A 16828-nucleotide genomic window follows, 5' to 3' on the forward strand; every position below is an offset into this window, starting at 1 on the left:
TCACTCCAGTGAAAAATATACAAGCTCAGTGAACGAAGTCGGACATCAAGACCCTTCTGGTCACGATGTAATCGCTGTTTTACAACATAAAACAAATACTTGATTTTGTCTGTTTGTTTGTGACGTTGAAGTACTAAACAGTTTTCAACAGTTCGTGTCACTTTAAAATTGTGTGTGGACATGTGCTCTTTAGAAGAAGTGGGTGGCTCTGAGAAGAGCCTTTTTTTGGGTGGAGTAGAGCTGCAGTTTACTTGGAGCTAGTGTACTTGGTCACGGCCTTGGTCCCCTCGGACACGGCGTGTTTGGCCAGCTCACCGGGCAGCAGGAGGCGCACGGCGGTCTGGATCTCCCTGGAGGTGATGGTGGAGCGCTTGTTGTAGTGAGCCAGGCGGGAGGCCTCAGAGGCGATGCGCTCGAAGATGTCGTTGACGAACGAGTTCATGATGCTCATGGCCTTGGAGGAGATGCCGGTGTCGGGGTGCACCTGCTTCAGCACCTTGTAAACGTAGATGGCGTAGCTCTCCTTCCTGGTCTTTCTCTTCTTCTTGCCGCCCTTGCCGGCGGTTTTAGTCACGGCTTTCTTGGAGCCCTTCTTGGGCGCGGACTTGGCGGGTTCAGGCATTTTCTTTCTTTGCTATTTCACAGCAGAGAATGTGCCCGTCAGCGCAGAGCGGCTCTCTTTTATTTCCGCTGTATGCAAATGAGGCTGTGCAGATCCCCGCCTGTCATTGGTCGAGGCTCTGCCTTTGGTCGAAAGATTGGGCGTGCCGTGTAAACACGGAAGACCAAAAAGGAAAGCTGGAAGTTTCTGATTTGTAAGACTTCAAAATAGATAAAAGTCCACCCCCCCCCCCCTCCTTCAATCAGTTCAATTAATCAGTTAAATGTGGCGCCCTGTCATAAAAATTTAATTTCTATTAATTTTGAAAGCTTACAGTTTGCATATGATCTCATCACCAAGTGTTAAACATTTGTTGAACATTTTACGTCCTGTGCATGACAATGCAAAGGTTGATTCTCAGTCTTTTAATATAAATAAACAAATACATAAATAAAAAAAAATGTAAACCTGTGCCACTGATACTGTTACTGCTGTACATTTGCTCTGAAGAAGTGACCAGAGGAAAGAAGATGAAAGCATCAAGTAACCTCCAGCGTTCTGGTTTGATTCCCAGTTCCGAGCTTCAGCATTGTCATAAGCATCATAAACAACTCAAATAAACATACGTTTAAACTTAGTTCCACACCATCTGTAGCCCCATCCTGAGACAGACCAACACCCTGACCAGGGTTCCTTTGTCTGAGGTGTGATAGCTGAGAATGAATGAATGGCTTTTGCAGGCTGAAGAACAGCACTCACTGCATCTGTACATTTATTCTTTGTGGGGGAGCTGCACACCTGACACAGAGAAACAGACACCCTCATTCACAGCTACAGTCAATCTAGAATCACCAATTAAACTAACCAGTGTTTGGACTGTGGGACGCAACAACGGGGAGAACATGCAATTGCTGAAAGAAAAGCAGCAGGTAGATGGATTAAAACTCAGAAACATCCCGTGAGGCAACATTGCAAACCACAATATTACAAGTACTGCTTTAATTAATGCTATAGGAACAATAATCCATGCATTCACCAAATCCATGTGTAATCCAATAATCTGGTCTGTGGATAACACCACTGGTCTCTGTAACTACAGATAGGGATACCAGCACCGTACCCAACGGTGTTCAGAAAACAACCAAGGAGGTCACTGTATAGACTATTTCCCTGTAAACAAAGAATGTTTATTCATTTTTTTGTGTGTTTGTTTTAAATAATGTCTGGTTTCAAGCCAAGAACTTTTTTTGTTAACTGAAAAGCACAATAACAATAACCTTGATAATACATACATATATATATATAAATAATAATTTCCCCACTCGCCCCTGCGGGCGGTTTATCCTTCAAGCTCGGGTCCTCTACCAGAGGCCTGGGAGCTTGAGGGTCCTGCGCAGTAACTCTGCTGTTCCTAGGACTGCGCTCTTCTGGACAGAGATCTCCGATGTTGTTCCCGGGATCTGCTGGAGCCACTCGCCTAGTTTGGGAGTCACCGCATCTAGTGCTCCGATTACCACTGGGACCACTGTCACCTTCACCCTCCACATCCTCTCGAGCTCTTCTCTGAGCCCTTGGTATTTCTCGAGCTTCTCGTGTTCCTTCTTCCTGATGTTGCTGTCATTCGGAACCGCTACATCGATCACTACGGCCGTCTTGTTCTGTTTGTCTACCACCACTATGTCCAGTTGGTTAGCCACCAACCGGACATAGTGGTGGTAAAATTTAAAAAAAAAAAGCCTCTCTTGTGAACCAAACAAAAAAAAAAGAAAAAAATACACTCAGCTGAAGCTTACAATGTCCGGTTGGTTAGCCACCAAACAGACATAGTGGTGGTAGACACTAATAAATATGGGAAATATATAAATATATATAAATAATGTCTATTTTAAACTATATATAGATATCATCTAGATATCATCTAGATATCATCCTGTAAATTCCCACTTGTTTTTTCTTAAATATTTGATTTTGATTACTAGCTATGAGAACTGCCTGATCCTCAGCTTCGCATGCCCATTCAAATCTTTGTTGACCTCAGAGTGATTCTTTTCTGACTCTTTGGTGTCTGGCTTATTGGCAGTAGTTACATCATAAGATTCTTAAAAACTGAGCTTTAAAACATGCTAATAAATTTCTAATAAAAACCCAGAGATGCTGACAGTGATCGCTGACTATTTTAGGGATATAAAGCACTATTTAAAACACAAAGCATTAAAACACATTAAGAAGAAAACATCTTGATGCATGCTCAATCATCCAGGTAAATAAATCTCCAAAAGTTGATTCTGTTCATCTGGACGTAGCGTTTTGTGGGAGAAACGTTTTGTCACTCATCCAAGTGACTTCTTCAGTCTCAGCTGACTGCAGGTTTCAATCTTATAAACAGTACATTTGCATAATGACTGAAACCAGCCCAGTGAAGGAACAATGGGCTGGGAGGTCAGTTCCTCAATCTTTATTATGCAAATTCTCATGACCACTGATCAAAGACCACTGATCAATGGCCATGAGTACCATTCACAGAGAGTTGGGGAATGGCTGCAATCACAGCATGTAAGATGGCAAAGAACCTGCATTCAGCTGAGACTGAAGAAGTCACTTGGATGAGTGACGAAATGTTTCTCCAACAAAATGCTACGTCCAGATGAACAGAATCAACTTTTGGAGATAAGAAGACAACAGTCTTAATGAATTTGTTGTAGTTTAACCCTTAAAGAACAATATTAAAAGGTAATATTAAAAGGTTGGCTCAAAATATTTCCATCATTATTAAGTGTAGTTGGTGGCCAAATTAAGGTATCCCAAGCAGTGAAGCTTGTATTGAAGAAGGGTTAGTTACTCTCAGCTTTTTAATGCTTTTCTGCCCTCTGGTGGACAAAAATATGAAGAGGCGCATGAATGTACAACTTGAAATGAACTACTTCATTATGTTTGCCTCTGCACAGCTGAGTTGATACACTGTATTTGATATCATGTGACAATTCTCTGCGACATTGATCAGGTGGTTTGAACATGTATTTTGGGGGGTGGAAAAAAAAGTTTGTGTCTTATTTGAGAGAGAGAGAGAGAGAGACAGAGAATTATTTAGACCTGGGGGTAGAATTGCTTATGAACTGGATTTTATTTATAAAAAAAGCAGAACGTAGAGGACATTCTGCTTCCTGTCTGTTATTATGTTACACACTGTCTCGCACACAAAATCACCCAAATATAGCACAAACCAAGCCAATGTTTAAATTCCTTATAGGACTGAAGCAGTGATGTACTGAATGTAGCTCAGGAAGTCAATGAACATGGGATTCTGTTCAGAGGAACCAGGCCTGGACACTGGTTCTGTATGGAAGGCCATGGGTGCAAAACTAAAGAAAATAAATGTATCACTAAATGGACATTCGTTTTATTGAAAATCTATCTTATGTCCCCAGAACACATAATTAAATGTATTGATTTCCTATTTTAATTCATTATATATTTATATTTTGACCCATTTAATTATTTAAGGATGTATTTATTTAGTTCACTTTGGTGCCCACCATCAAACATTCATTACACCTGTAGCTAATATTTTCTAATTCACGTTCATTATACTTAACTGCCTTTAACTCGTATTACTCTTTACTCTCTGTAGAATAAAGACGTGATTCCATGTTACGCATCACAGCACACCTCTTTTCAGCTTGCTCAGTTGTTTCAATAACAAGTCAAATAAAGGTCTCACCACATGTGCGGACGTAATAGAAAGCCCTTGACAGCAGTTTTTAATTGGGCAGAGCCAAGAGGCCACTTTCCTTGAGTGTAGTATGGCATGGAGATTTTTAATGACTTTACAGCACGCATGCATAAACACATAGCAAAATTTGTGTGTAAGCACTTAAGTAAAAATGTTAGTGGATCTAATCTTTTGTAGATGCTTAAATTTCTAGAAGCTCCTTTTATGATGCAAGTTTTACATGCAGTTTCTGCATTTTTGAAAGTTGGCATTAAAAACCGGATGTGCTAAATAATCTTAACTAGAACCCTAGCAGGTGTGCACAAGTAATAATTAAACTCGTTAATCAATATATAATAGCAGATGTGAAGAGATTTGATTCCTCTCTAGACTCCATACATGCCTTGCAATAAATTTGTATGACTGATGGCTTTAGGAACAGGCTCTTGTAGGATTGTGGTGGCTCTTAAAAGAGCCTTTGAGTTCAAACGTAACAGCGATGACAGCTTACTTCTTCTTGGCTGCGGTCTTTCTCGCTTTAGGCTTTGCAGCCTTCTTTGCCGGGGATTTCTTGGCTGCGGGTGCCTTCTTGACCACCTTCTTCGGGCTTTTGGCGACCTTCTTAGGGCTCTTCACGGCTTTCTTGGCGGGTTTCTTGGCAGCAGCTGGTTTCTTAGCCTTCTTCGGAGACTTTTTCGCGGCTGCGGGCTTCTTTGCTGCCTTAGCCTTCTTCGCAGCCGCAGGTTTTTTGGCAGCGGCGGGCTTCCTGGCTTTAGGAGCAGCTTTCTTCACTGGCTTCTTGGGCTTGGCCTCAGCGGTTTTCTTGCCTAGCTTAAAAGAACCAGAAGCGCCGGTGCCCTTAGTCTGAACCAGAGTGCCCTTAGAAACCAGGCTTTTGATGGCGATCTTAACGCGGGCGTTGTTCTTCTCCACATCATATCCTCCGGCAGCTAGAGCCTTCTTCAGGGCAGCTAGTGACACCCCTTTCCTTTCTTTGGAAGCGGTCACTACTTTTAGGATTTGGTCGCTGACGCTAGGGCCGGTCTTCTTGGGCTTGGAAGCCTTTTTCTTCGCTGGTTTAGCGGGAGCGGCGGCTGGAGCTGGTGCTACTTCTGCCATTTTTCCTTCTTGTGCTTTCTTTGCTGCTTTCGCGATCCAACTGGAGTCCGAGAGACGAGATGAGAAACTCGCAGCAGGAGTCGCCTTTTCAATGCAACATGAGAACCGTGGAGACTCAATCCAGCGCGGCGCTCTCGCTTGCAGCCTGAGTGAACGTGTTCTGTGTTTTCTCTTCCAGATAAACACGTTAAAAAGTAGCTCAAGAAGCATCGATGCGGATTGACAGTAAAGCAGCTGACAAGCGGACACGAGTGTCTTCAAATTTAGCCCATGCTGAGCCCCGGTGCTTAGTGCAGTTTTTCCCTGAAACTACGAAACCTCGGCGAGTCACAGCGGAGCTTGGCGGCTTCGCCCCTTCTTTTACCCCATAAAAGGACTTCAAATCAAGTAAAGCTGCACCAAAATCACTTTTCCAGCTGAGCCACATGTTCTTTTACACATTCAAAGTGAAAACATCCACGTGCTGGCAGTCAGTTTGGAATAAAATGAAGATATTGTGACTGCAGCAAACACACTAATGAAGGTGGAGGCTGGTGACAGCCAGGCTTCATACCGGAGCTGTTCGCTTTAAAAGTTTCTTTTGCTAAGAACATTTATCACGAATTGAGAGAAATACTGAACATTACAGGGGATTATAACACACAATTGTATTATTAAGAGCCCCTCGGAGCCTTGTTGAGTCCGCGATTTGAAGACATTGGAAGCCTATTGGAAGTTGTGACGGTTTAAAGAAGACAGGCCGGTTTATAGGGCTCTTTCAACTTTCTGCTTCATAAGAAAGCAAGAAAGAAAGAAAATGTGTGGAGAGAGGCAATGACAGAAAGAAATGTTACAAATTACAGAAAAAAATAGCCATTTGATGCTCCAACTTGAAGGCAGGCATTTGAAGGTCCCTCTGTATCCCATTCTCTGTGGGATACAGAAGGGAAGCCAACATATATTTTCATCTATGTCTACGTTTTCTTTGTATTCTCATTCCTTTTCGAGTTTCTAAAACCTCATGAGCTTCAGACTTGCACTGATAATTTTAGCCTCAGAGGTGATGCTTATGTACCTAATAGTACATGTTATGAAGCAATGACTATCCACATACACATACCCACAACGACCTACATATACACACAATGGACAACTGTACCCTCAAACACACAATAATAACATGGACTGAACCACCACTCACAACCACTAGCACTTTATATAGCCTCTGTAGAAACTAGCTACATATCTCACTTATCTTAACTGCACTACTGTATAATTCTGTGTAAATAATCATTATGTACATAGGATAATTTTTAATTCTACAACTGTTTATAACTTGCATAGTTCACATTTCTGTATAGCTGTATATCTCATATTTCTGTATAGTTTTTTTTATTCATATCCTGTTCATAGCCTGTACATAGCTTGTACTCACTACAGCATGTACATACTTATAGTTGTAGCATATTCATAACATACCCTCATACCATGTACACTATAACATACCATAATATACCCATTTCTGTAATATACTTACATATCTATATTATTGCTAATATATATTTGTAATATATCTATATCATGGCTAAAGCACTTCTGGATGGATGCAAACTGCATTTCGTTGCCTTGTACCTGTGACATGTGCAATGAGAATAAAGTTGAATTCTATTCTATTCACATTTAAATATAAATATCACAGGTATATAATAAGCATAGGTAATATTACTACTACTAATAATAATAATAATAACTAAAATGTAGCTGCTTTTTTCCATTGAGTTTTTCCAGATTTATGAATATAGTGTCTCTGAAATTACCTTTTTTCTATAATAGACGTCCAGTTATTATTTAACCACTTAAGCCCCACGCCCCGGTACCGGGGGCAAAAAGGAGGAGATCACTTTAATCGGTTATAACGCGGGTTGAGAAATAAGTCCAGACATGTGTGGTATCCACAGAAACCTCAGAATCTCAGCTAAAATGTTATGTAAACCATTTCTACAACCACCAAACACACCGAAAACAAGCCGTGATTAAACGAGCAGTTACATAAATGCGCAGAAGTCCGCTAAACAAACAAAACCGAACCAGAAATTCTTCAGACTTTGTGTGACCGGCTAAAGACAGGCTGGTTAGCTTCCAGGGCTATCACTGACTCCACACACCAAGTTTCACCACGATCAGACCAAAATTCACTGAATGAGCCGCAAAAGAAGACCACAAAAACACACAGCGGTGCAAATGCGCTAAGACAGAAATTGGCTTACCGTCCTGATTTCCTCCAGTATTTTCGCAGGTAGCCGGTAGCCACGTGACTAACAGTAGCTATAGCTACAATGCCTACCTAGCCCGCATCAGAGCAGTTTTCGTCAACAACCTCCATTTTAGACCCACCTACAGACACGTGACTGAACAGACGCCACATGCAGTAAATTTGGGCCCACGTGGGTTTTGGCATCACAACGTCTGATTGGTTGGAGTGACGTGAATGTGGCATCTTTACTATGAATCTATTGGCTCAAATGATTAAAGAGATGTCAATCATGCAAATAGACCAAAAGAAACCAAAGTTTCAGCCCCTCAGAGTTTAAAGGGCCAGAGGCCAATCAAATGCTCTATACACACGGCAGAAAAGGGCCATTACCATGTAAATGTGTGGTTAATTCTTCAAAAATATATGTTAAAAAAAAGCATGTTTAGGCCTTATAATAAAATTAATTAATGTCTGATCTTTAATACCTTAAAAAAAAAATCAACTGGCATGGTGTCCAATTGTATGCCAAAATTGGACATTTTTGTACAACGTCGGGATATTCATATCTTGACGGGGCTGTAATGTTTCACTGTAGAAACATGAATCTTTGCACAGATGATGTTTATATGTTGGTTACTGAAATCCTGGAACCAAATGTGATCTGAGGCATATTTTTCCAAAGGGTTATATGCTAAATTTAAAAAAAAATTAGACAAGGATAAAATCTTACTTATGAGTAATATCTGCTTCAATATTTACACCTCTGATGAAATTTCCCATGTGTTAGCTTTATCTTGATAACAAGATTGTAAGGACAGAGTTTGTAATTTCAGAGAAATAATGTCTCCTTCAGAGGATGATGTTTACACACAACTTCCCTTTTTGACTGGATTAAACAATTTTATGCTACAGCTTAAAGACAAAAAACAAAATGCAAGTGTCGGAACCAGTTATAGTTTAACATAATCTTGATTTGCTGAATAAAGAACGTCCGAAATGCGAGATTCCTTCTGTTGCCATATTATAAACAGTACATCGTATTAGAACAAAGCTCTTAAATGGAGGTGTGTGGCTCTTAAAAGAGCCGTTTGGTTGTTTCAGTTGGTGTGAATGAGTTTAACCGCCGAAGCCGTACAGAGTGCGGCCCTGTCTCTTCAGAGCGTACACCACGTCCATGGCGGTCACGGTCTTCCTCTTGGCGTGCTCGGTGTAAGTGACGGCGTCACGGATCACGTTCTCCAGGAACACCTTGAGCACACCGCGGGTCTCCTCGTAGATCAGACCTGAAATACGCTTCACTCCGCCACGGCGAGCAAGACGGCGGATGGCGGGTTTGGTGATTCCCTGGATGTTATCGCGGAGAACTTTACGGTGACGCTTGGCGCCTCCTTTTCCGAGTCCTTTGCCTCCCTTGCCCCTTCCACTCATGGTTAAAGTTTCTTCTTTGACCGAACAACGTCGAATGAAAGTCACAGCAGCGGATTCTGTCTTTATGAGCGATCTGCGGACGTAATAGAGAACCCCTGACTACTGGTGCACGCAAACTCGCAAATCAGCCTATGCTGACGGAGTGGAGTTTCATTAGCTTTTATGCTTAAGTCGTACATCCGCGTGAGCACATACAGCATGTAAACATATTGTGGCTTTAAAATCGGAGTAAAGCTATCAATTTAACATGTACAATTTGGCAGTGAACTGAACACACCGTTGTTGTTTACTATGATGTTGCATTACTTAAATCTAGGAAAACGTAGCTCTTTGAGGTTGTGAGTGGCTCTTAAAAGAGCCTTTAGCTTATTAAAGGTGGTCGTTGGATTTTATTTGGCCTTCTCAGTCTTCTTGGGTAACAGCACGGCCTGGATATTGGGCAGCACGCCGCCCTGAGCGATCGTCACTCCGCCCAGAAGCTTATTCAACTCCTCGTCATTGCGGACGGCCAGCTGCAGGTGGCGGGGGATGATCCTAGTCTTCTTGTTGTCACGGGCGGCGTTCCCAGCCAACTCCAGGATCTCAGCAGTAAGATACTCCAGCACAGCTGCGAGGTACACCGGGGCGCCAGCACCAACACGTTCAGCATAGTTGCCCTTCCTCAACAGCCTGTGGACACGACCGACGGGAAACTGCAATCCAGCGCGGCTGGAACGAGTCTTCGGCTTCGCCTTCGCTTTTCCGGTTTTTCCACGTCCCGACATCTTGTTTGATTTCTCTTTTATTGACAGGAGAAAAGTATAACTCATACACCCTCAATACCAGCTTTATATACTACTTCAGCTGTTCGCTCATTGGTTATCGGGATCGTGAGAAACAGCGTCCAATCAGATTAGAGATGACGTCAAACCTCACATTCAACTTCCGTTTTATACTGTACGAATCGATATGCTATAAACGATTTTAGTAATTCACCCTGGAAATACTGAAATATATAACAGTAACTCCAAAATACATATTAAGTTGTTTAATTCAACTCTATACAAGGAAATATAAGAAAATATTACCCAAAATATATATATATATATATATATATATATATATATATATATATATATATATATATATATATTCTTTACTTGTGTATGAAACTGGACTCTTCATCTTACTTTGCAGTTGGAAAACTTGAATCTTCTGTTATATTCTAGCTCGAAAACAGCTCTGAACATTCACATTTATTCCAGTGTATTTTTAAAATTCGTAACACTGAATCTCATCAGTGTTAGATCACACACATTATTTATCACCATGACCTAAAATAGCATCAGGGAGTCAGTGATAACATCAAACCAACAAAGGTTTTAAATTTGTACCTCAGTACCTCATCAGGCATTCAATCTTATCTCACTTTAACAGGTGTTTGAGCCTGTGTGAGAATATTTATGTATATCTATCTATGTGTATCTAGCAGTCTATCGATCTATAGATAGACAAACACAGTGTTCTCTCTTATATTGGTAGTCTTAAAAACAACAATAAACTGTGCAGGTTTCCATGTAGTCCAAATAAATGATATTTAAATAAAACATTTCCAACTTGTGCTAACTAAATACAATACAATAAGGATAATGGGAGGTTTAAGTTTGTTCTTATGCTCTAATACACAGGTCTCGAACTCCAGGCCTCGAAGGCCAATGTCGTGCAGGTTTAGGATGTGTCCTTGATCCAACACAGCTGAGTGAAATGGCTAAATGGCCTCCTCAACATGTCTTGAAGGCTGTATCTCAATTCAGGGTCTGCAGCCTTAAAGGCTGCATTTTAAGGCCGATTACGTCACAGCGCCAATTCAAAGGCTGCTCGAAATGCGGCCCTCACATGCGTCCTTCATTTCCCTGAATTTTAAGGCTGTGGCAGTGTAGACTTCGTGGCCCAACATATCTCACAATTCATAGCGCGGCAGTTGGTGTGGATAATTTTGCCGCAGACGGCAGAAGCTGAGCGGCCCAAGAGTAAACTGATAAAAGTAAGTACTGAATATTATATCACTTATTTATGTGCAAATGTTTAATAATGAGGAACATTAAAACATTAACGTTGGCCACATGTCGGCAAAGTTATTTTCCATTAGCGATGTTTGTACGTTCAGCATTAATTTGTTTTTAAAGCCTTTAAAATATAATAATACAATAGTCGACCTTAATCTTACAGAGAATGTGATGATTTTGTGGATAATTAAAGTCATATTGCTGTAATTGTTTATATGCTTTATATATTCTGAGCTAAGTTGATCTATAGTGTTACATCATATTCTATAAGGATGTTATGTGTTTGTAGACTTTCTGCCCAGTTTGACCCATTTAGCAGAAGTCAGCCTGTTTAAGGCTCTGATATCTATTCTGTATGACTTAAAGCACTTATGACATGATCTGATTTTCTCACCCAATAAAGGAATATTTCATATATCAGTCTACTCTTCATTCTATCAGAAACAGTTATCACAACTCGTACATTTTGTTTTTTATACATATATGTAAGCATTGAACCAAATTTAGTAATGCCAACATACTGAAGGAACAATATTTGTCTCTTATATATAATACATCTGTATATACACTGTCAAAGAGTGTCTTTGAGTGAAGATTTAAGGTGATAGGACATATAAAAAGCTGCAACTTGAATCTTTACTGAAGGTCAGTGTTTGACACAGAGTTCACTCACATGTGCTGTACCAGTGTACCTGCACATGTGATGTGACAATAGAAGTGATTTGATTTGGGAGTTCAAACTCACTGCTGTAATAACTTATAATGATTAATATAATAACTATAATATTGGCCATATTATATTTACATTACCACAGTGAGATGACTTTAGTCTCATGAACAACATCAGCTAATTGTTATTTACTAGCTAATCTTAAATACCTGTTCAGTACAGAAATGAAGCCCAACAATCATGTTTTACAGTCCTGTGGTCTCAGCCTCAGATACTTATTAAATCACACAAAGCTCATGTAGAAACAAACAAACGGACAAAATATGTTCTCCTTCATTTCTGTCAACCACATCCAGCTATCATGGTTGCTAAGCAACCTGGGCAGCGTGACGGAGGCTAGACCGCCCCATTTCACAAGCCTCGCACTTCCGGCCTTAGCAGTCTTTGAGTACGCGGCCCTTGAGGACCATTGAGGCTGCGTACTTTAAGGCTGCAGACCCTGAATTGGGATACAGCCGAAGTTCTCCAGAGGCCTACTACTGAACTAATCAATTGATTAAGGTGTGTTGACCCATGGTGTTATCTAAAACTTGCAGGACACCGGCCCTCGAGGCCTGGAGTTCAACACCCCTGCAATACTCTTCAGGTGTTACCTCAATTTAACTGCTAATTGATACACCTGGTGAGATGAAGGAACACCTGAGGCTGACTTTGTAGAGATATAAAATTATTGCTTATATGCTCTTTGGGTTGCAACAGTTTATTAAGTAACTTAGAATAAAATCCATGGGTTTCTAAAACTTTTACATTTATGTTGTGACTTTTGAGTCCTGTAGTAACAATGATCTTGGTCTTGCAAGTTGCTAAAGGTGCTGAGGAAGGCAACCTCTGTCATGTTATGCTCAGAGCGTCCTCTCTTTAATGATTTTCAGCTGCTTCCCTCAGGTCGTTAGTATAAAGTGCCTGCAGTGAAGACAAAGAGTGTCTCTTTTATACCAGCTGCTGTTGTACTAAACCATAAGGGTGTTGCCACTGCACATTGCACTTTTTTAATGATAAAATTTGGGCTGTTTTTGTCTCTCTGTACAGACAGACTGCAAATCAATTTCCTACTGGGGACAATAAAGTTACCATTGACCATATGTGATGCTCTACTGCAGCTCTGTTAGTCTCTCACTCTCCCTGTTCGTGCTGAGCACGAAGAGGGCTAATAAGTCCTTTTGGGTGCACTTGATTCTTGCCTCTATACATCCTGAGGCCAAGACGGAGCAGGAAATTTGTACACACGTTGTTGTGCAATTTGTTTTAGCGTTATCTTTATTTTAGCGTTTTTTTTTAGAAGAAATGATAACTAGTGATGTGCGATACCACTGATTTTCTTTCCAATCCGATACCAAGTATAATTCAGGGTGGTATCGGCGATACTGATCCGATACTTTGTGCAAAAACTTTTTTTTTTTTTAACTGTATCTTTTATTGTACCTCAAATTATAGCTTCATAATGATTACAGGACGTCAGATTACTTGTTCTTATCACTTAATGCAGAATTATCATACAGAAAACTGAAGTTGTATACCATTTGAGCATGTTGCCTGCCTGCAGCACTAAAGGTCTCCTCGAGAGACGTCTGTCTCGCCCTAGCAGCACCTGTCCCCCTCCTCGTCTTCAGTTCGCCTCAACATACGCTCGTCATATTCTGTGATATGACTTACTGAGGTGTTTGACGAGGTAAATGGTGTTGCCACAACACCTCACTTTCTTGCCACATGTCTCACAAACCGCATCTTGGCTGTTTGTGGAGGTAAAATACGTTCACAGATTACTCCATTTACACCCAGCCATTGTTGTGAGTGGGGCTGCGACACATTTATACAGCCGTATTTCGCACATGACTATTAAAGGCGGAAGAGGAAGTAGTTCCTTCCGATGTAGACAATCCAAATGATATTGTTTCCTGTTAATGATAAACTACAAATTTACCCTACATTACTAAAATATCTATATTTTAATATGAGAATCGATTCTAGAACATAAATGACTGGTATCGGAGGAATCTGTATCGATCCACACATCACTAATGATAACTGCATGCACAGTCTTACTAAAAGGGTAAAAACTGCAACTCTCGGTATATATTGGTACTTTTTTTTGATACGTTCCATCATATTCACCAAAAACCAACACAGCTTGTGGGGCAACTTCTGACAGATTCACTGCCACTTGCATATCTTAGACTTCCCTTATTCATTTTGCACCCTTCCAGCAGGATCATCCTTTGCAGACAAGTAGTCATGCTACAGCCATGTAAAGTATTAACAAATTAACTTCACTAGGTCTGGTTCTTGAAACTACAAACACTCAACCTTTTTTTTTTTGGCTATCTTAAGATATTTGTCATAAGCATTAATCACAAAATTTGAATATTAAGTAATGGAAGTTTTACTTATGTAATTAATCCATTTCAATTGGCTCCCAGTCTTTAAACAATAGGTGACAAGGCTTCAGACAAGCTGATAAAATGTTATCAATATGAGAAATATGTTGAGTTGAGTATGAATAAAAGAAATCCCATTCTCTTACTGAAGATGTGTGGCTCTTAAAAGAGCCGTTGTGTTTTGTGTAAACTGGTCGCAGAACAGTTTAAGCCCTCTCTCCGCGAATGCGGCGGGCCAGCTGGATGTCTTTGGGCATGATGGTGACCCTCTTGGCATGGATGGCGCACAGGTTAGTATCTTCAAACAGACCAACCAGGTAAGCCTCGCTAGCCTCCTGCAAAGCCATGACGGCTGAGCTTTGGAAGCGTAGGTCGGTCTTGAAGTCCTGAGCGATCTCCCTGACCAGGCGCTGGAACGGCAGCTTACGGATCAGCAGCTCGGTGGACTTCTGGTAGCGGCGGATCTCCCTCAGAGCAACGGTACCAGGTCTGTAACGATGGGGCTTCTTCACGCCTCCGGTGGCTGGGGCGCTCTTACGGGCAGCCTTGGTAGCGAGCTGCTTCCTGGGAGCTTTTCCTCCGGTGGATTTACGAGCAGTTTGCTTGGTCCTGGCCATTTTCTTCCTTATGCGAGTCACTTGTCTTCTCAGCAAAAGACGAATACTTCAGCGGGGTGACTCGCGCGCTTATATTGGAACAGGCAGAGCTAGGGTAGCGCTGATTGGTTCAGACAAGTATCCCGCGTGTTCGGGATCAGCCCAGCTATTGGACCAAGAGGAGTTGAATTTGAATTTAAAGGAAACCACTCCCTTCAAGGCGGTTGAAATGCGCGCCTTTATGGATACGAGATTAAAAGTACGTTTAAAAAAGATTAAAGACTAATTTTAGAACAATACATTACAACGGCCGTCATTATTAATTAGTTTAATTAATAATATAAACACAGCCTGGATGGACCTGTGTTTAAAATCCTTTATTGGGCTTCTGTATAACGTAGTTATTGTAAGGATTCATGTCTTACATGTTTAATTTTATAATAATAAATATTATATAATAATATATTATTGTAAAATATAATACTTTTATGTCACGGAAACAACATATCACTACAGTGATATTCAAACCAGTGTAAAGAAAAATAAAGTGATAGACAGGCTTATCTTGATCCTGCTTTGGTTTTAAATGCGATCCGAGTCAAACCGGTTTTACTGCCAAAGCCCAGTTTTTCCTGTTGTAGCTCTAACTTGATACAAGTTGACATGTTCATGTCTTACATTCTGAAGGCATCTTACTTACAGTAAAAGTTTGTTCTTGTTTGTCATGTGGATTATTTAACGCACTTGGAAAACAGTAAGCCACAGTTGCGACTACTGATGGAAAGTTCGGCTGTTTTCAGAGAGCCGGCTCTCCTCTCCTCCTCACCGTTGTCTACCGTCTCATCACTGACTGAGGGGTGTGGCATGAGGGGCGATCCTGAAATATCAATACCATAGTTTCATGTTGCAGGATCAATTCCCATATGAAAAAATAAATATCCAGGGAGAATAGTGGGCAGTACCCTGTTAGTAGGGACTACAATTGCCTTCCGCCTCTTATTCATGTGTGTGCAACGCCTCCGCAAGAGTGCAGCCAATAAGGAGCCCAGACACAAAACACGCAAACTTGACTTTGTTCACAGATCATGTATTTACATTCAGCATAGAAATGATGCTGTGTGCGATGTATGTGGGAAGACTGTTACATACACAACACAAAGAACAACGTTTAAATGGTGATTCGACACATCGCTAGTGAAACAATTTAAGCACAGCAATTGTGTATACTTTATTTGCAAAAACTGTTGTTCCTACTTTTAATGAGCAAATGATATTTCAGTTAACGGTGATTTTATGGTTAGTAGCTTTTTAATTCTCCTCACTCATTCGGAGGTGCTCTTCAGAAGAAGTGGGTGGCTCTGAAAAGAGCCGTTGGGTGGATGCAGTAGAGCTGCAGTTTACTTGGAGCTGGTGTACTTGGTCACGGCCTTGGTGCCCTCGGACACGGCGTGCTTGGCCAGCTCACCGGGAAGCAGGAGGCGCACGGCGGTCTGGATCTCCCTGGAGGTGATGGTGGAGCGCTTGTTGTAGTGAGCCAGGCGGGAGGCTTCAGAGGCGATGCGCTCGAAGATGTCGTTGACGAACGAGTTCATGATGCTCATGGCCTTGGAGGAGATGCCGGTGTCGGGGTGCACCTGCTTCAGCACCTTGTAAACGTAGATGGCGTAGCTCTCCTTCCTGGTCTTTCTCTTCTTCTTGCCGCCCTTGCCGGCGGTTTTGGTCACGGCTTTCTTGGAGCCCTTCTTGGGCGCGGACTTGGCGGGTTCAGGCATTTTCCTTCTTTGCTTCTTCGCAGCAGAGAATGTGTCAGTCAGCGCAGAGCGGCTCTCTTTTATTTCCGCTGTATGCAAATAAGGCTGTGCAGATCCCCGCCTGTCATTGGTCGAGCTGTTGCTCCCTTTCTTTGGTGGGTGAAAAGTTACTGGCAGTCGCACAATGTAAAGTAAAGGAAACCTCGGCAACAGCCCTCTGTTTAATTTATTTATTTATTTA

General features: G+C 41.4%; 7 protein-coding genes across 7 annotated transcripts in view; 1 reads left to right on the forward strand and 6 right to left on the reverse strand.

Moving 5' to 3' along the window:
* Positions 1–16828, forward strand: part of LOC146510531 (glutamate receptor 1-like) — a 441677-nt gene that overhangs the window by 187860 nt on the left and 236989 nt on the right. The gene's annotated exons all lie outside the window — the stretch shown is intronic.
* On the reverse strand, positions 203–625 carry LOC146510541 (histone H2B 1/2). Its single transcript, XM_085175006.1, has one exon. The coding sequence runs from the start codon at positions 620–622 to the stop codon at positions 248–250; it is 375 nt and encodes a 124-aa protein (XP_085031132.1). The 5' UTR covers positions 623–625; the 3' UTR covers positions 203–247.
* On the reverse strand, positions 519–5505 carry LOC146510542 (histone H1-like). The gene has a single exon (XM_085175003.1). It carries the CDS (start codon positions 5427–5429, stop codon positions 4818–4820), a length of 612 nt encoding a protein of 203 aa, XP_085031129.1. The 5' UTR covers positions 5430–5505; the 3' UTR covers positions 519–4817.
* LOC146510543 (histone H4) lies at positions 8730–9131 on the reverse strand. The gene has a single exon (XM_085175007.1). It carries the CDS (start codon positions 9088–9090, stop codon positions 8779–8781), a length of 312 nt encoding a protein of 103 aa, XP_085031133.1. The 5' UTR covers positions 9091–9131; the 3' UTR covers positions 8730–8778.
* On the reverse strand, positions 9268–9902 carry LOC146510544 (histone H2A). Its single transcript, XM_085175005.1, has one exon. It carries the CDS (start codon positions 9897–9899, stop codon positions 9480–9482), a length of 420 nt encoding a protein of 139 aa, XP_085031131.1. The 5' UTR covers positions 9900–9902; the 3' UTR covers positions 9268–9479.
* Positions 14395–14903, reverse strand: LOC146510545 (histone H3). Its single transcript, XM_085175370.1, has one exon. It carries the CDS (start codon positions 14855–14857, stop codon positions 14447–14449), a length of 411 nt encoding a protein of 136 aa, XP_085031496.1. The 5' UTR covers positions 14858–14903; the 3' UTR covers positions 14395–14446.
* Positions 16213–16652, reverse strand: LOC146510546 (histone H2B 1/2). Its single transcript, XM_085175371.1, has one exon. It carries the CDS (start codon positions 16606–16608, stop codon positions 16234–16236), a length of 375 nt encoding a protein of 124 aa, XP_085031497.1. The 5' UTR covers positions 16609–16652; the 3' UTR covers positions 16213–16233.

The sequence above is a fragment of the Neolamprologus multifasciatus genome, chromosome 10 (genome assembly GCF_963576455.1).
Source record: "Neolamprologus multifasciatus chromosome 10, fNeoMul1.2, whole genome shotgun sequence".
NCBI lineage: Eukaryota > Metazoa > Chordata > Actinopteri > Cichliformes > Cichlidae > Neolamprologus > Neolamprologus multifasciatus.